General features: G+C 34.4%; 1 protein-coding gene across 1 annotated transcript in view; it reads right to left on the bottom strand.

Moving 5' to 3' along the window:
- Positions 1–19,585, bottom strand: part of MCPH1 (microcephalin 1) — a 129,486-nt gene that overhangs the window by 104,059 nt on the left and 5,842 nt on the right. Inside the window, exons 4-9 of the mRNA XM_068411143.1 lie at positions 16,343–16,427; positions 15,586–15,706; positions 15,155–15,295; positions 13,861–13,956; positions 11,520–11,717; positions 4,379–4,500 (exon numbers count right to left, since the gene is read on the bottom strand). Of these exons, the coding sequence (XP_068267244.1) occupies positions 4,379–4,500; positions 11,520–11,717; positions 13,861–13,956; positions 15,155–15,295; positions 15,586–15,706; positions 16,343–16,427 (763 nt within the window). The remainder of the gene's footprint in view (positions 1–4,378; positions 4,501–11,519; positions 11,718–13,860; positions 13,957–15,154; positions 15,296–15,585; positions 15,707–16,342; positions 16,428–19,585) is intronic.

The following is a 19,585-nucleotide window of genomic DNA, read 5'->3' on the forward strand; positions in this document are numbered from 1 at the left end:
GAATAAGGTTCTGAAAAAGAACCAGCATGTTAATCTGTTGACCGGATAGAAATTTAGTGACAGTTTTGTATAAAAACTTGGGCAAATTCAACTCCTGGGTCTTAACTACCCTGCCTGCTAAGATGACAAAATGCAAAGTTAACCACCTCCTATATCACTGTCACAGCATGTTTCCAGTGTTCCAAACAGCAGCCCATACAACAGTGTGAACAGCAGCTGCAAGTGTCCCTGGGACAACAGGAAACACCCTAAATTGAGTTGAGAGGAGACTGTGCTTTTTGCCACAGAAGGGTACTGATGTGAAAAGACACTTTGTTCAAGTTAAGAAATGAACCATAGCACTTCAGTAGGTAGTCCAGAATAGCTAGCATGAAACCTATCATAAAGAGAATGATTTCTAGGGACCCAAGGAAACCCCCCAGGTCCATCTACAGAAGATCTTCCTGGCAGGAATGGTAGCATCCCTATGTGGTGATAATGAAGCTGTTGCGATTAGGACATGGCCCAAAGCATGCACTGTAAGGTGCAGCAGCAGATGCCAAGAGTATGGCTTCTTTTCTGGAAGCCCTCAACTAGATGCAGAAGTGTTGGGGATAAATTCACGAGCTGGACAAAGTCCAGAACCAGAACGGCCTTGCAAAGGTTGAGTGAAAATACTCATGAGATTAAACACACAGCAGGACTTACAAAACTGTCTCAAACCATGGGATTTATAGGCATCCTTTACACTGATGTCCTCTAAAAAGCTTGAGCATGACCAGTAAGTACTCAGTCACACGCAGTACTTTGAGACTCTGCTTTTCAAATATCGACTAGGAGTATTTTTCAGTGATTTTAGCCATCTCATGCTAACCTTGCTGATCCTCATTTTAGTTCCTATACATCACTCTCATAGCATTCCATTAGGCCAATATGAAGTTCTTAGATTTTTTCATTACTTAACTTTATACCAAAAGAAAGAAAAGTAGTATTTTATCAAATGAGTATCTGCATATTCCATTTACACGAAACAAATACTAACCCTACTTATTGATATGGCATTTTGTTCTCAAATGTTAATATTACAAAACCTGGACATTTGGAACAAACAAATGACCACAGCTATATTTTGGATATAGCAATAGCACAAGCTGTGTCTTGCCAGCAAAAATAAACTTTCTTGTTGAATTACAATGTCCCATTCAGTAGCATATTTCAGACAATGCAAGGAAGCATCAATGCAGTGATGTATAACATTAGATCTTTTTATCACTGACACTTTCAAAGTTACTTGTCCCACAATGTAGTCTGCTCAAAAGCTTGTTTCCTGTCAACTTGCTTCTTCAACTTTATGGTGAGTCAGCTAGATAACTACAGTTAAACAATAAACAGCTACTCAGTTGTCACCAGCTACAATTGGTCAGACACTTTCAGGATTACTTCATGTAAGATGAGACATCTTGTAAACAAGAAACATTCTAGGATCAGATCAGATATGCATAAAATCACACCACCAGACATTTGGTCAATACCATAAAAGTTTCTTGATGGTACCATGCAACCACTCTTATAATTTGTAGCTTCTGTCACTCATCTCATCGCTACACTCAGAAGCAATCAATATGAATAATTTTTAATGACTGCTTGTCCACCACCCCCATTATATCAAGTATTTTCCCAAGACCATAAACATGTGGGTAGTTCCAGTTTCTTCACTGTTAACTGTAAATGAGCTTGCATGCTTCCACCTTGCCTAATTCACACAACTTTAATATTCATTTGTGTCTCAAAGTCAGTAACATTTCAAGTATCAGTGTTTAAAATACATACCTATTCAAAGCAACTAGAAAATCAAAATTGGAAGGAAATCATAAAATGATGTTGTCCCCTACATCTACACAATCTGTTTAAGACAGTCTACAAATGCACATATCAAATATAGACGTAAAGTTACTTTCCTGAATGTCTGGCAAGATGTTTCATGTTTTATAGTTGGATTTTGATAACAGGATATAACGATGGCTTAATTGTTCCATAGCATAAGCTTAGATTTTTTGTAAAAATTTTCTCTTCTCTCAAAAATCTAAGTTCAGTGTTGATAACTTTACCTTCACCCAAATCCAAGAGCTACAGAAATACAAGCCAAGATGAATCTGTTTAAAAACAAAACTGAAGGAATTTCAGTGAAGTCCAAATCGTCTTCTCTATGAAATACATGGTTTTAATTATCCCTCACGATGTTTAACTGTTTTTTTCACATGGTTAAAGAATTTCTTCTATTCACTCAGAAGACAGTATTTTAAGGGTGTTTTTGAGTGTATAATTTATTCTAATTGCATTTCTAGTGATGTGGTACTGTTAGATCCTTTAAAAGATATCTATCACCTCATATCTCTCTAAAAATATGAAGCAACTTTTTATTTGAATAAAAATGGCAGTTAACTGGTTATTCATAATGAGTCTTTCTCTGATCTGTTTAAAGTACCAAATGTTAACATTTGTGACATGCAACAGGTGTGATAAATATAAACATTTCTGTGACATTAAGTAATGAAATGAGCACTCAACCCTCATACCAACATATTAACACCACTGTAACTAGTTTGAATACATTTTTGGCTTTATGATTTTTAGTTATTTAACTTTGTCCTCCCTACGCAAAGTAACAAAGAACTATGTATTCAATTCCATGGAATAATTGAAAAAGGTTTATTTTATCCCTGCAATCCAGTATCATCAACTTCGATTTTTAGACCAGGGAAGCCATCTGCTGACATTCACAGGCATTAATCCACAGTGTTTTCCCTTACCAATTCTGTATGAGGAGAATCTGGAACTATCCTCAATTATGAGTTGTCATGTCTCAAAACTAAGAAGTTCAAACATATAGGCCAGTTTTATAAATCTATCTTTATGTGCTGCATTTGAACACGTACAACACACCAAAGCTCCTGGGGTTTTTGGGGTGGTGGTGGTGTTTTAAATCGAAAAAGCTTGTTCCTGAAGCCGTTAAAGATTCCTGAAAAATCTTACTTCTCTTCCCCTAACATGCCTGCTGCCATTATAAACTGCTCTGTCTTCACGTCTTTTGTTAGTTGACAGTACAGTTTTAGGTAACTTTGATTAGAAGTCTTCCAGGGTAGAGTACAATAAGTATGCATATATAAATAGTATAGATAAAGAAAGTACGAGTACTTGTAATCTAAGATTGTGATATAAAAGTACCTGAACAAAATCATTCTTGATTTTAACTTCAGTTAAAACAAAATACAAGAAACTCAACCTGTGTGAGTTTTTGAAGAAAAATGCATAACACAATAGCACAGCAAACACAGAATCTACAGCTTGATTTATATTAAATTAAAGAAACTACATATGACAAATTGAAGTTACCATGGAAGTACATAATGTTAACACTTACATCTGATCATATTTCCTAAAGATATTTTTGTATGCTTTTTTAATATTTACTATCACACAGTGAACTCCAAATGCCTACTGACATGCATTCACTCTAGCAAATGAGTTACAATCGTAGTGTTCACTGTAGTATACACTGTAGTGAATGAGTTATGACTAAAGTACTCTAAAAAATTTCAGTTCAGATGTTGTCTAGGAATTACATTCAGCAAACATCTAAAATGTTTTTAAAGAGGTATTAGATTTCAAACTCTTTTTCTATGAAAAAAACTAGCTGCAATTTACATTGCTTCCCAAATTAAGAGACTTACAGCTAAGTAATGAATTTAATAGATTACACTTAAAATAAATTGCCAGAACACCAGCAATATGATCTGAAGCCTCCTATTGGAACTATCCAGTACAAAACTGCATATATGCTACAATGACTATAATTTAAAGGTTTTTATTTTCTTTTTTAGATATAAAATGTCTGGAGATTCACATAGTCACATTTCTGGAAACTTTAGTTCATTAAAATAGCTAGGAAATGGCATTTCTTTTGCACTTGTATTTTTAACATAAACTTTCATTTAAGATTTAAATAAACATTAGAAAATTCTTCATAATACTATGATTCAATAAAATCCCGTTTTTTAAAATATTTGTGCTATTTTTCTCGTACTTTTTGCTTTTGCTACTGTTAAACACCTCATAGAGCAATGCTTTGCAAGCAGACACCAAGTAGAAGCATTCAAAGATACCACCTTTGACTGCAAGGCCAGGTTTGGAAAAGGGGAACAATAAAAGAGATGTTCAAATTGTTTTTTGTTTCTCTTCAGTATGTAATAGTTATGTTTAGACCTTTTATTAAGAGAAATGAATCAAAACTAGCACCACTGTATAATGCTCTTATAGCGTAATTACACAGAAGGAATCAGTCTCAGATTCTCCAAGAAAAAGAAAGGGCTTAACAAACAATATGTCCAGTTAAACTGACCTTTTGGAGTCTTCTAGTTTTTCTTAACCCCCCATAGTGCTTATTCTTTTGTTCATTAAAAACTTTGCAAGAGCCATCAGTAACATGACACTCTGAAACTTCATTTTCATCACCTAGAAACCAAATTTAGAAACTTAAAATGAAAAATGCAATCTTGTGAAATGAAACTGCCACCAATTATTTTATTGTAGCATGTAGAGCTATGTGCAATTAAGATATCTAATTTAATTTCTACCAGTTATTTTTCCATTATATTTCAGTTACGGAAAAAAGAATGACGCTCAAGCATCTGACTTCATCTTTCAGTACCTGATCTTGTAAATAAATTAGTTGTAAAACTCCCAATTTCCAATATTTTGAAAACCATATATTAACCACAAGTAGAGAATCTGCTCAGTTGCTTTCTATTTATTACAAAAATTGCAATTTCTCTGAATAGAGAGGTATGTGAGAGTTTGAAGCAGTGGTGGCTAGAGTTTTACTTTCTTATTGAAATGTCAATGCTTTCAGTACACACTGTGTTTATTTGAAATGACCTGAAGGTCTGAAACACGTTTTCAAACACTTTGCAAGCAAAACTAAAAAGCTGTTTGCAGGCAAGGATTGTGTGCGCATGCAGGCTTATCAGACCTATTATTTGTAAAAAGGCACCATCCATAAGAGTGTACTCTAATGTGGCTGCCAAAAAGCAGAACTTTTCATCACCTGTTTTGTGAATTAATATATATTTAATTCAACATTGTCAGGATGACTTTTATAAGCACTAAATAATAAACTTTTGAATCATTTGAGAAATTATCTTGCTTGCATAAGATGAATAACTTTGATCTATCTTTTGGTCAATGAAGTTTTAATTACTGAAGATTTAAGTAAAACATTTTTCCCAAATTTAATTCAATGGAGTCTACTTTAAGACATTCATTAATTTTTCGTTTCGAAGAAATGCATGAGACCAGTTAAAGAAAGTTTAATAATTAGTGGTTAAAGTGGCTTAAAATTCAGCTCCTCCCAGATAAGCTTCTCCTGATTACTTCTGGAAAATACTGAAGGGTACTATCCATATTTACTAGTCTGACTGCATACATAACGAAGAATCATTTGTTTTCCCCGTGTCAGCTGCTTAAACTCTTAATCCTTTAGGTGACAGAACAACAAGTTACAACACAAAAAATTATGACAAACATTTTTCCATTACTGATTACTTATTTTAAAATTATAACCTTTAAACTAGTCAAAATTTAATCACTTCTTCACACTAAAGTTGCAAGTTTCACATGAATTTACAGTGTTTCAGTAATTTGTGTAATACGAGTAAACCTGGCTTTCAGGTACAATCAATTTAAACTCAATATTTAAATACGAAGCATCATTTAACAAAGGGAGAACTAATTATTTAACTATGTTAATTTTATTCAGCATTGCTTTGAGGCCCATCATCTTCAATCACTAAGCAAAACTGATGGCAAGTAGAAGAGGAGAAAAGATCTTGCCACACAATAAAAAAAGCTAGGAAATTTAAATTTTACTCCTTTTATGTGAAAACAGAATTTTTAAACATGTATTTTGAATCTTTAAAAAAACCCCAACAACCACAGGACTGCAAAGGATGTCAGGAGATCATCTACTCCATTGCTTTACCCCATTGCAGATGGGGGTAAAGCAAGGTATGTCTCTGTTAATTTCCAGTAAGTTATTTCAGTCACTGTAAAAGGACAATCCATTGTTTTGTGGTTTTTTTTGGAGGAGTGGGTTAGGGGGGACAGCAAGAAATGGTATAATATTCCTTTTGCCACTCTTCACCTGAATGCTCAAGCTCCGCAACTCTTGTCCCACTTGGGATTAAAGTCTCAAGATCTGTATGCTTGGACCTCTTTCCACTTATGGTTCACTCTCGTTGGTTCTTTGTATTTATAGGAAAGCAGGAACAGGCGATGAGGTCCATCAGCTCCTCTGATTATCAGCTTGGGGATCTTGCGCATTACATAAATAAGGACTATTCTTTGTAATCCAGTTCCTACTACTTCTCTCCTGACTATCAGGACTTCCCCAGGACTTTCCAGCTTTTCCATCCTGTAGGTCTCAGGCTTCACTGTCTATTGTCTGTTTTTCCCCAGTTGCTTCTTTTTAAAGCAGTTGCTCAGTCACAAGTAAGGAATTTTCATCTTTAGTAGCTTTTCCTAGGGCATTTCAGATAAGGTCGACAGAACTTTTTGAAGCAATTCCATCCACTGTCAGCTATCCTTAAAATTAGTTCAAATATGCAGCTAACTCATGCCACTGTAGTCCATTAGATCCCCTGAATTCTCTTCTATAACATTGCTCAATGACTGGTATCAAAATCAACAACTCTGATAGCTCTCTGAAGTATTATAACAGGGTGACTTTAATTTGCAGTTTAAGCTTCTACTCGCTCATGATCATTTATCACCAGTGAGAAGTTTTGAACCAGAATACATCTTCAAAATTCCATTTGATACTTCCTTCAAGTTAAAAAGCAAAGTAATGATGAGGCACAATGAGCTAGTTTTTGTTCAATCAAATCAATCATGTCTATCTAATAAAAAATTTATCTACAGTATAGTGTTCTACTTTAAGAACATCATAATGAAGTGTCACTGAAATTAAGCTATATCGTATCTACTATTTTGAACTTATCCATAGAATTATTTACCTCAACTATGAATAAAGTAAGTCTGAATTTGTCTTCATTAGTAATCCTTCAGGTAGATATTCACAGAATATTTAATAACTTGTGCTTTTATTATTATTGTAGTTATTATTCCAGCATGGGCAAATACCAAGTTTTTGCTATTCAGAACACAATTTCTTCAAGTCTTCTGAAAGCTTGTGTGCCCACCAGGTTCTCAAAGAGAACCTGTTAACGGTTTAAAACACTTTTATCTAGGTTGTTATGTTCTCTAGGACAAGTGTCATCAGCCGCTGCAAATTTGACTACATCAAAATAATCCTCAACCTGTTCCTCTATGCAGAAATGTTTGCCCTTTTTTGTTTTAATAATCAGTTAGAATTAAACTTTTAGTGATCTTGTCTTCTTCCAAAAGTGAACATCAAATATAAGGATGTTTTCACGTGTGTGTTTTTAAACACATAAACAGTATTTTAGCAGCATTAAGCACCTAGCACCTCAGGTAAAACTCATTCATCTAAATTAAATGCCATCATTTTTGCACCAAAAAACAGAATGATATTCCAGGTTCCCCATCTTAACATTGAACTACATTAATTACACTATAATGGGTCTTAGTTTATGTCTTTTCACCAACTAAGATAATATTTGCTTCCCACATTCACCATAAATATCTAAAATTCACTCAGCTAAGCTTTAAGTTTATTTTTAAGACTGGAAATAATACTAAGTCCCAGTTCAAATTTCTAAATGATTTTAGGATGATAAAAGCTTAAAAGAGTGTACTCTTGAATTCCTTACCCAATATTATTTATTACTGTAGATTTCAGATGAAAAATCATAGGAATTCATCAAATCTGAGCAAGTATTGCCATTCTAAACCATGTGGTTCAAGTGCCAACTTACCCTACCATCAGCCCTACTAAAAAAGTTATAAGCAAATGGACTGGATTTCAAAGTACAGCAATCTACAACATGAATGACAAAGAAGTTCTTAGACTCTCCTAGTAACATAGATCATCAACTTTCACAAAAGATAGTATAGCATTTCCATAAACTTATATTCATGACAGAGAAAAGCCGCCATTTTCCTCACTTTGTAACTGCTAAAAATTTAGGCACTGACACACAAAACCCAGTTACACAGCACTTACTGATTACAGAGCACTGAAATTTATCAGGTATGGCTGGTTTAATCAGAAGTATGGAAAATTCATTTCATCTCCAGAAACAAAGCTGATAAAGAAAACGTGAATCTGAATAGGGAAGCATCTTTTAATATTCTTATAGCGCCTAATTAATTTCAACTCTTGTATCTGTGACAGTTCTCTACTTGATTTATGACTTGGAGTAAGATGAAAATAAATAGCCATGTTTATGTCTGTGCTGTTCACCAGAACAACTGGACAGCCTTGAGTGTACCCTCTAAAGGAACCTGAAGTTTGCTACAACATAAGCATTAGGACTTGAAAAGTTATGTCAATTAGACTGCATATTACACTTCTACTTTAAAATCAAACGTTCCAAGTTGTCTGTGGAAATAAAGCTTATAAAATCTTACTTCTTGTTATTAAAGACACTGGGTAAGAGTGCCACTGACCTAAAAACACAAGGAAAAAAATGGGCAAGAAAAATGTTTAATATTTAAAATATATACAGATATAATTGAATTTTATATGGATATTTGATTACTCCTAACTGTATATATGAGTGAAAAGAACTCTTCAGCTTTCAGAAATAATATACTGTATTTGCCAGTTTTCAAATCACATACAAAAAACAAAGCAATTTACTATTTATTTATTAATTAATGGGGACAAGAAATAACTTACATTCAATCAAAAAAAGAGGAAATATTAAACCTATATTTAATAAAAATCAATTATTCCATCATACAGTGTCACAGTAGTACGTTTAAAACAAGATTTTCATTTTCTTCCACAGAACTTGCAGTAGGGAAAAAACAATTCATCTTTCATTATTGATTCCCTCCATTTTTAAGTGAGCTCATCTGAGCTGTCAAACTTGAGGTTCTATTTGACTACACAACAGATGCATGAAGCTGAATACATTATATTTAGGAAAATTGCCATCACTGATAAATCACAAATATTATTAAAATCACTAGAAACACAAATTTAGTCTTACAGAAGTTCCTAACAAAAAGGATAAAAAGTATAAACATCGGATAACTTTTGTTTGCTGAATACTGTTCCTTTTTCCTCTCCTCCAAAATCTGTTATCTTAAACAAGTTGTCCAGCGAGAAAATAAAAGCATGACATGCTAGAAAATTGATCATAATTTAATCACTAGAATTTAAAAGTTAGAATTACCTCTAAAAATAACTGGCATACCTAAGTTTAAAAGTAGTAAACATTTTCTCCTTCCCCATTTGTTTTCATGATTGTTTAATGAATAACAGACTCTTCTTTGATATTCAGAAATACATAATTTAAGGATCATCTTGTAGTACATTGCCACATGGCAAAAAACACATACAGTGGGTCCATACATTTATGGGTGTACATTTATACTTGCATAACATACACGTGCATCAACTTTGTTTTTTTTAACTGTGTTACAATGATGCACTCCAGGTATTAAAATACAGATGTAGTGAACCCAAAATAGCAGCTCACAGTTCAGCAACGTATTACCCACAGATATAAGCACAGTCACTGCTCAATATTTCCACTGGATGATTTCATAAGTCTGATACCAAGTTTGTTGAGCCCTTTACGTTAACGATTCATTTTATATAATTCATTGATGTACTGCTGCAGAATTTTCTAGAGAAAACAAATGACTAAAATATACAATTATAATTACAAATATTTAACCCTATGTAAAGCTTGACAAACAGAGCTCAAAATACCAAAATCGGAAAGTGATTATCCCAATGCAAGTTAGGAGCACTTTTCAGGGAAGTTCCTGAGATTCAATATTCTAGTACACATTTACATTGAAATAACTTAGGCTAAGTTGAAAATGCTCAAATATAAAAAAATACTGTTAAAATTGTTATTAAAAACTAAGACCAGTTCCATATAAAAAAGTCATGGTTGAAAAAGATGCTTACATTGCAACTCTTGCACATGCCCTCAACTGTCTTATTCAATCTTCATTATAGCACAAGTTAGAATTTGCTAACTCAAATATTTTTTTTCCACTGGAGATTTTATGCCCTTAGCTGCAACTAATCTAAAGTAGCAATTTTAACTTGTGAAATAAAAATCATTTGAACAAGGGACTCTGTGATGAGAAGTTACTTATAAACAATTTACAAGAGCATCATAACATTTAAAACAGAAAGACCTTAGTTTCTTAAACAGATTTTGAATAGCAGCAGAAAGTTTACAGAATACCAAGCATTAAAGGAAAAGAAGGCTCACATACTTTTGTCACATTTTGTGAGCACAGTTTCCTTATCTCTTGGTGACAACTTTGTGTTTGTAATGTATAGGGAAAAAAATGGGTGTTCTTTTGAATCTTATGCACTCATTCATTTTACTCAAAAATAAAGTCAGTACTGCAGCATTTTCTTCTTTTGGTGTAATTCTGAAATATTTTTCCCTTGGGAATACCAGTTCATTTTGCAACTTGGTTGCATGAGTATATCTAATGCAGTATGATATCTTTTAATTTTCCAGCTCTACATAGCAACTTACCAGTAGTGTGAGTACAGTAATTCACATTGGTTCTGTAGGATTTTTCATGAGCATTCTGAGGTAGCCTATTCACATCATCAGATTCTAGAGCTTCTGCAATGTCACCTTTTTCACCATCTGACATACAATTTAATGTTGCACTTCCAGGATGTTCAGCTGGTTTGAATTTTTTCTTTACTGAAACATCATTTGCTGGAATAGACTTTTTCCTACTTTTCTTGGAAGTAGTATGTGGCTTACAGAAACTCACATCAAGTGAGTCCATGCTTGTAAAAGAGTCTTTGCAACAAACTTCAGGAGGATTCTGTGATTCCTTTTGTATTCGTACCTGTACTTCATTTTCATTCAAATTAGATGATGAAAAGAAGTCTTCATAAGTAGTGTCTTCAGTGCAAAAAGACTTGCTATATGTAGTAACTGCTTGCAAGAACTCTTTAGATCCTGATGCACCCAGTTCTGAGATAGCCAGTTTCAAACTAGATAGTGTTTGTAGTTTCTTCCTCTTCTTGTCTTCAAGAATACAATCATTTCTGTCAACAGGGAAGCTTCTATCCAATGAACATGTATTTAAGTCTTCACTGTTCATAGGTGAATTAGAGAGACTGCCAATCAAAGCAGGAACAGTAGTTAACTTGACTATTTCTTTGGAAGGAGTAATATGACCTAAGCTCTTGATTTGGAGAAGAGAAATTTTGTTTGCAACTGACATAGTCATGCTATTTTCATCCTTCTGATTCTTCTTTGGAAACTTTTTTAGATCTTTCTTTTCTAAAGACAATTTATCACCCAAAGTGTGCTGTAAAATCAGTTTCTCTCTTAAGCTGCTTCTGCTACGTTGTTTTGGTGTTAACCTCTTCTGCTCATAGCTATGTGAGGGAGAATTCACTAATGTACTCCTGGATACATGAATATCAGTCCAAGTATCACAGGTGTATTTTACTACATCTATTTTCTGTCTCTTTAATTTATCAGTTCCCCAAAGATAATCATAACTTGAGTTCAAGCAGTCTTCCATTTGTTCTCCTGCAAAATATGTAAAGTGGCAATGTAAATGTATTTAACAAAACTGAATACCAAATTGCCACTTCTCATTATATGGCAAGTCATCAAAACATAAAGAGAAAATGCATTATAAACAAAGCACGTTCTATGTTGACAAGAAGCAACAATAACTTTAGCTATCATATCTTCTTATGTGGTAATAAGTATCCATAAGTCCTGTTCTGCTTTCTTGAAACAAAGCAGCAGAGGAATTCCTGTTCACTCTTGCATTTGTGGAGAAAAACAGGATGATTTTACACTGATAAATCTAGCTATAGTAATAGTGGAAACTCAATAATCAATTTTACTACCACGGCACTACCACCACCTTGTAGTTTTTGCAGTTAAGATGAAATTAAATACAACATCATAGTATCGTACCACAAAAGTCAACACAATGTATTAAAATAATTAGAATGTGGAAAAATACGTCATTTCTTGTAGCTATTCTTATGAAATTATTTTGGGGGAGGTGATATAAAGAATCTATTCATAACTCTTCACAATAAATTCTTCTGAAACAGGCTAGTATCTTTGATTATTCAAAAGACATTTTTAAAAATCCAGTTGTTCTACAACTGGATTATTGCAATAGAAGCTTTTGTTTAAATACGTGTTGAGAGCGAAGTTTCAGCGATACTCCTTCTGTAAGTCCTCCTGTAGGTTTTAGGGGAAGTCTTGATGTTATTTGCTTACCAATATAAGTGATATTTCTAAACATACGGTGTAGCTAGCTGAATTCAGAGAAATGAAATACACGGAGATGAAAAGAGAAGTTTCACATGACGTGATCAGACTCCCATATTGACAATTGAAGAAGTCTTAACTTCAATCCTCAAATTAAACTGGATTCTTGAACTTTTTTAACCATTACTAACCAACATACTCTAATGTATCTCACATATCATCAGATATGGAAGCCACACTGAATATTGTCACGGGATGTGGAGGTCTACTCCTAATGTAAAATTACATTGTGCAGTTGTAATATGGGAGGGACTTACTCAAGGTAGACCTCTCAAATCATGATGTTCAACATCATCAATTCACCAAAATAAAAAAATTTGTTGGCACAGCTATGCTACTTCCAGTATTAAGCTATCACTTCTCCCTAACATTGCATGAAGACATACCAAGCTGTCTCAGGCTAGAAGATCCTGCCTCTGTTCTCATGTAAGCCAGCATGACAGAATTCCCACATGATGTCAACAAAATACAACACTTGAAAACAGCATGGGGTACAGCTTACTGTTGGGGTAGAACAGAGAGAGTAGGCAGACCACTCAAGTGGCCCTCATTATGAATTCTAAAGACTGTCTTCTCCTTACTTTCCTATTGAGATCAAACACCAGCATCTGACTTCAGCTTTTTGCTCATGTGACTGACAGAGACACGAGGACTGAAGTACATACCCCTTGCATGCATGATTAATGCTGTTAAGATGCCCACTGATGTAGCTCAATAGCCTTCACAACAACCTTCTCCCTTACGTCCTGCTACTATGCCAAAACACAGGAACAAACCCCTAACTTTATGAGAATGAGAAACTTGATAACAAACAACTTGGATTCACCTGCAACCATAAAACATTTTAAAAGCTGATTTATTTTCACTCTTGTAATTTCTTCTATCCCTGAGTACTTAAGCTGGAGAACACATTAGGGTTCCTTTCAAATTCAAGTTTTTTGATTGAAAATTTAGAATACATTTCAGTTCTCTGGGATCTCTCTCTCATTCAGTTCTCTTTTTTGCTTCCCACATCATGCTGTTTAGCGTGCACTCTGTATTCTATACAAGATCACTGTAAGAGCAGAGAAGACTGACACTATGCCAAGACTAGAAGCCATTAATTGGGAATGGTGTGAGGAAAGAGGAGGAAGTGAGACAAGCAACACACCAGTAAGGCAGAGCATTTACCCAGTGTGATTCCTCACGCTCCATTTTCCTTGAATTCTTACTTCTACATACTTTGCCAGTTAAGAAAAACTAAAATAACTCATCTTTAAATATAAATGATAGAGCAAATATATACAGTTCCCATTTCAGTATACCTACTTTCCAAAATAAGATATACAGTCCATGTATTATTTTTAATTTCTGTAATATATAAACTTGCATTAGTTACCTGGTATTAATGCATCTTCTGAATTAGTTAAGACACAAGTAGACAGCGAGCAGTCTCCTGGTGAACTACTTGGAGGCATTTGAGACATTTGTGAAGCTAGGAATTTGTAAATAATAAACTAGTTAGCCCTATTTGCAAACAGATTTCCACACCATCTATTCTTATTTCACAACAGCTCAGTCTCTCAAATTTACATACTAACAAAAAAACCCTATTAGATATTCTACAATTTTAAACAAATTTTTTCTAGATAACTCAGTCCCACATTTTTCTGAAACTAAAGAATGATGGCAAACCATTTAGAAAATATTACAGACATTTCTAAGCCAGTTGAGGCATTTTACTAAAGAAGCTGTCAAATTCTGCAATTAGCAGCAAAGCCTTGATATAGCAGAAATGCTTTTTAAAACATTTGAAGGTATTACCTTAAAACTGAAACAGAAAACAAATACAAGCCACGCTAAGATAAATGAGATTTAATTTTTCATCCATGTATCACCGATTCTTTACTTTCCACCCACAATTATTTTTGAAATTATAAACTGACAGTCTACTTGATATAGACTTCTTAAAACTTCAGACACTACAGATTCTCCCCCCTCAAAAGATGTTCCACATTTCAACAGCTTTCATAATAACTGACAAAACCTAATGACTTAGATCTCAATACTTTCACAGTAAGGTAACGCAAACAGTAAAGAGTTATTTGAAAACTGCAATCTAGATTTAATTCACCAAGTTCTGCATTTCAAAGTCAACTAGATTTATTCAACTGATTTATTTTTTTAAACACTGTTCTTCAATACCTTGACAAATGTCTCATCAATTTTGGACTCCTTTTTTGGGAGTAATAACATTACAATCTTTGTCAAATACAGCATTCACATTAAACTTTAACAGGAAATAAGATTTAGAGTCTCACTGTAAAGTTTAACCAAGTTGTGATAATATCAATTTACAAATTTAGAAAGTCTAGCTTAAACATTAGTCCGCTTGAGCAGTCTAGTGATTTAAGAAATTCCTTTTTGCAATCATTGTCTTGTCTTCCATGACTTCTTGTGCCCTTTGATAGAAAGAAACTAAAAGCTAAAGCATTCATACCTGCTGGAAACCTGGGAAGAAGGGAGGACATGCAATCAAGTAAGATGAAAAAAAAATCTGAAGGCCAGAGAAAGACAAGTGCGCCAAAAAATCAGCAATAAAGATGGTAGCCATTTGTGCATGTTTATGGATAAATAAAATGTAACTTCTAAGTAAAATAACTTCTAGATAAGTAAAATAAGTAACTTCTTACCAGTAGGAGAAAGATTTTCTCTTTTTTCCTTCATCTCCTTTATTCTTCTTTCCATTGCACTACATTGATCTTTTATCTTATTAACAGGGCTGTATATAAGCGAACCATTGTCTTCAAATAGTAAAACTGGTACATCAGTTTCTACACAAAGAAATTGCATTTGTACATTAATATTTACATGCTACAATAGCTTCAGGTGAAGTTTCATTTTTTTTTTCCTAAAAACTTGAAAAAATTAGGTTCCTTACACCTAACATCACTACAGATGCCTTAATATCACAAACTTGCAAAGAACTCTGTAAAAAGTAGGTCAACTTTATTTCTCATGGTGATATGCATACAAGTTAAAAAAAAACCAACAAACAAAACCCATCAAGTGCTTTAAAGAAGTAACTTAAGACATTTGAATCTCAGTCCAAAGTAGTTCTTACCAGAATTAATTGCTATCTTTTGCACCGCTAATTCTTTAGCCATCTGGTCCAGTCTTCTCTGCAACTTTCTATCATTTTCTGGAGATTTTTCAACAAAGTCTTTTGGCTGCATACATTTGTGCTACAAGACACACAAAACTATTAATTATATGGTATAAAACTGCCAGTAGTAACTACACTTCCTATTTGCCTACCACTTTATCACTGTATTTATTATCAATGTTCAACTCTGTGCTACTTATTATCACCTTCTTGAGAGTCACAGATAATTGTAGAAGTTAATGTTTTCCAAAGTGAACTTTAATATGAAATAAGAAAGAATCTAACAGGTTTTTTAGGGTACATTTTAGTAAAAAGGAGACTAAGTCACCATCTTTTCTTTTTTGCTTGTACCAAAGCTAAAGCTTGAAAGATTTTTTTTTTAAATACCATCATTTTAGGGTTTGTCTCAACTCAGTGAAACATAAGCCACATTACATCATGTTTTTTTGATTAGTTAATCATTATCTCATTTTAATTTAAATCTTCATTTCTTTATTCACCAATACAAAAACTACTTTTATTATCCTTTCTTCAGATAAGATGTCACATCATCACAGGCATAACCTACCTTTAAAAACCTACTCAGATGGATAGGTAGAGTTTACAGAATGTTCTGAAAATAAACAGTTCAAGTGTCTGAGGTCAGGAAGTCAAGTTCAAACTTGAAAGTTTACTACTCTAGGCCTGTTTAAAAAAAAATAAATCACATACTCACTTTTTTGATCAATAGTGGTAATCCTTCATTAGTGTCTACTGCAGGGAATAAGGATTCATCAACATGTACTCCAGTTTCTCGACACCTGTATAATAAATTAAAACAGGTTTGTTTTTTTTTTTCCCCCTTTTTTTTAAGAATGAGAACCTTTATTGCAAAAAGAGTTGTCTGAGCCCTGTAATAATGAAACACCAACCCTTCCTAAGTATCTTTAGCATAACTGCTGTAATGCTAAAAAAATTAAATCTATCTATTACACATCAAATATAGGACATGATACAATTTTTTTGTCCTACTAATGCCCTCTAAATTGCTGTTCTGAAACTCAAAAGATTCCCACTCATGTTATTTTCCATACATTCAAAAATCACTGTATTAAGTCCTTCTGGCCAGATTCTCATGAAGCTCAAATCTTGCCCTGACTTTTGTGAGGACTGTAGGCTTTCGTTGTTCACTAGCTAGTGAACTTAACCTTAACTTGGCCACTGCGATGACAGTAAACTCCCAACTACAATCTGCAGAATGTCATGGCGGGGGCAGGCAGGAAATTTTTCTATTCAGGCAAAGGAGAAAGGAGGCTTCATCTGATCCTGGCTTTTACCTCTTACCCATTAGTCTCAATTTTCTGCCTTTGTATATGAAATGCTAAAAACAGCCCCTTACTGAGAAGCAATCTATATTTATGCAAACTTATTTTTTAATTACAAAACCAAAAATCCAGCTGATACCATACCCCTAGTTTTTCCTGTCTTTTCATGTTCACAGACTGACTTGAGAGCAGTAGGACTAATGTTATTTTGGAATATAATACAATCTACTGTATTTGTGAACACTAAGGATGATGTTGAGACAATAATTTGGTTATTAATACATAAGTTAAAATTCTTTTGACCAAGATGGGTAAACACAGTTTTATCCTCAAACAATAAATAATAAAACCAATTATGGTAAAGGGTATGGAACCTTAATAGACTACACTAGAATTCCCCTAGAAGCCATTCAAAACTGTGATTCCAGTGACACCTAGTGATCTAACTGCTATAAAGTTTGTATCTGTAGAATTATAATCTAATACTTAGTTACTCAGTTTTGAATAAAGAAGAGCCAAATCTCTATATGTATTTGTCAAACTAACTGAGTTTAGAGTTCTCTGGAGCATCAAATAGAGATGATATTCAACATGCTGGACTTCAGTGGCTATTACTAAATTCTGGATAATCAGCATAGATGTAGACTACATTAAAGTTTACATTAATTCAGAGATTTCATTGATTCGGAGAAGCTAAAAGGAAGAAAATTTGACCATTGAATATCTTATAAGAACATTTTACTTTGCAGGCAAATCTGAAAGTAAATTATTTATCTTATTTGTGACATGAGTGAGACAAAATATGAGTCTCCTAACACTTATCAGCTGCTGTTTTCACTTATCAACTGCTGCTTTTGTCTGCAAAATCAGTGAGGGGCTCACCATGGCACCCTGAGTCAGGAGATGTTTCAGTTGGTGCTGCCCAGCCTTTGATGTACACCCTGAGGGTCAGGAGTCCCTGAGAGCTAGAGACCTGTTTTTCCACAAACACAAACCAAAGTGAGGTACTTTTCAAACAGAGAAAGCTCAGAGCGAGAGAGATTAAGTAAGTGTAAATAAGCCTTCCTCTGGCCCCTGCAGGGTCACCCCTTAGTTCTCATGCTGGCTGCGGTACGGACACACTGGCTCAACTTCGTTCTTCCCAGGCAGCAAGGAAAAGTCTTTGTCTTCCATTCACCTGTGAGCCTTCAGCTCCGGGTCTACCCAGGGGTAAACCAGTCATTTTTCGTGGTGTAGGCTGGCCTGCTCCCTCCTAATCCCTGCAGCGCTGCGGAAGTCTCTGCCAGCGGCACGGGCTCTGGGCTCTTATTCTTACCATACTAAGAATACAGAGGTAGTTTCCCAATTATGAGTTTGATTTGGAAGTATTAAATGTTCTTAATTTGGACACAGATTGCAGCAATCCTGTCTTATGTAGGGTATTTTTCAAATCATAGAGCATGTTTCTCTGAGAGGCACAAGCACTGCGCAGAGGAAGATAACACTAGTGTACCCGCATAACAGTTCGGAAGTAGGGGTCCACTAGCTGTTAAGTGGGAGAGCAGAAAGCAGAAGAATCAGGAAATGCTGGAATAGTTGTTTATTATTTGCTTCCTTGTCTGGCGTTTTCAGAGCTCAAATATCAAAAAAGTAGTGTCCAGATTAAATACCATACACTGCAGCATCCTGTTTCCAGTATCAAGATTCCCAAGAGCATATAAAAACATGAAAACACAGTCAAACATTTCCAGTTGACTTTGCTATGTTCCACAGATTTCTGGTTTAGAGATGGTCAGATGCAATACTGTATTTGGTTTTTGATAAAACTAAATGTTTCATTGCTTCAGCATTTTTTTAAACCCATGTAAATCTTTGCTGACTATGATTCTGCAACAAGGAGTTCTACAGCCTAACCATGTTTTACTAAAAAATGTCATTTACTATTTTCTCTGAATCTGCCTCCAGACAGATTCATGCGATGCTTTCCAATTCTTCTACTGGAAAGGAAAACATATATTCATTACCTATTAAGCCTCTCCATATGAACCTTTGTGTTCACAAGTCTCTCCCCCTCCACTCCCACTTCTTTTCCAGGCTGAAGAATTCTTGGCTCTTCAATCACATCTTGCGAGAAAACTATTTTATAACTTCAGTCATGCTCGTTGCCATCCTCTTGCAACATGCCATGATAAAATGCTGTCAGCCCACTACATGAAGTTTTATGTTCTATTTAATTTGATTTTTGACTACTGCTGAGGTAGTAATGCCATTAAAACTTATAGAAGTCCCAAAATCTTAATTTTCCCCTCACACAATGTGATGACCATCTTCCTTCTGATACACTTAAGAGGACTTATGCTTTAAATAGTCTCCTTGACACCAGCAAGAATTTTATTCCCTTCACTGTCTTAGCTGCTTCTTAACAGAACTTCTTCCATTTTAAATAGGTTCCTTTCTAAAGCTGAGCACTCTCACAGAACTTCTTGGGGTTTGCTGTTCCAGTATGAACACTGATTTTATATTGTGGCCATACTTACAAGGTTCTTTGAAATAATTTGAACAACCATCCACAAACCAATTAAGACCAAGCAATACTGAAAATAATTGTCTTCACACTGCACTCCAACAGGAGTCACCCAATCCCCAGTCTACACTAGAAAGTTGCCCTTTACTAT

This window comes from Nyctibius grandis, chromosome 1 (assembly GCF_013368605.1).
Source record: "Nyctibius grandis isolate bNycGra1 chromosome 1, bNycGra1.pri, whole genome shotgun sequence".
Taxonomy (NCBI): domain Eukaryota; kingdom Metazoa; phylum Chordata; class Aves; order Nyctibiiformes; family Nyctibiidae; genus Nyctibius; species Nyctibius grandis.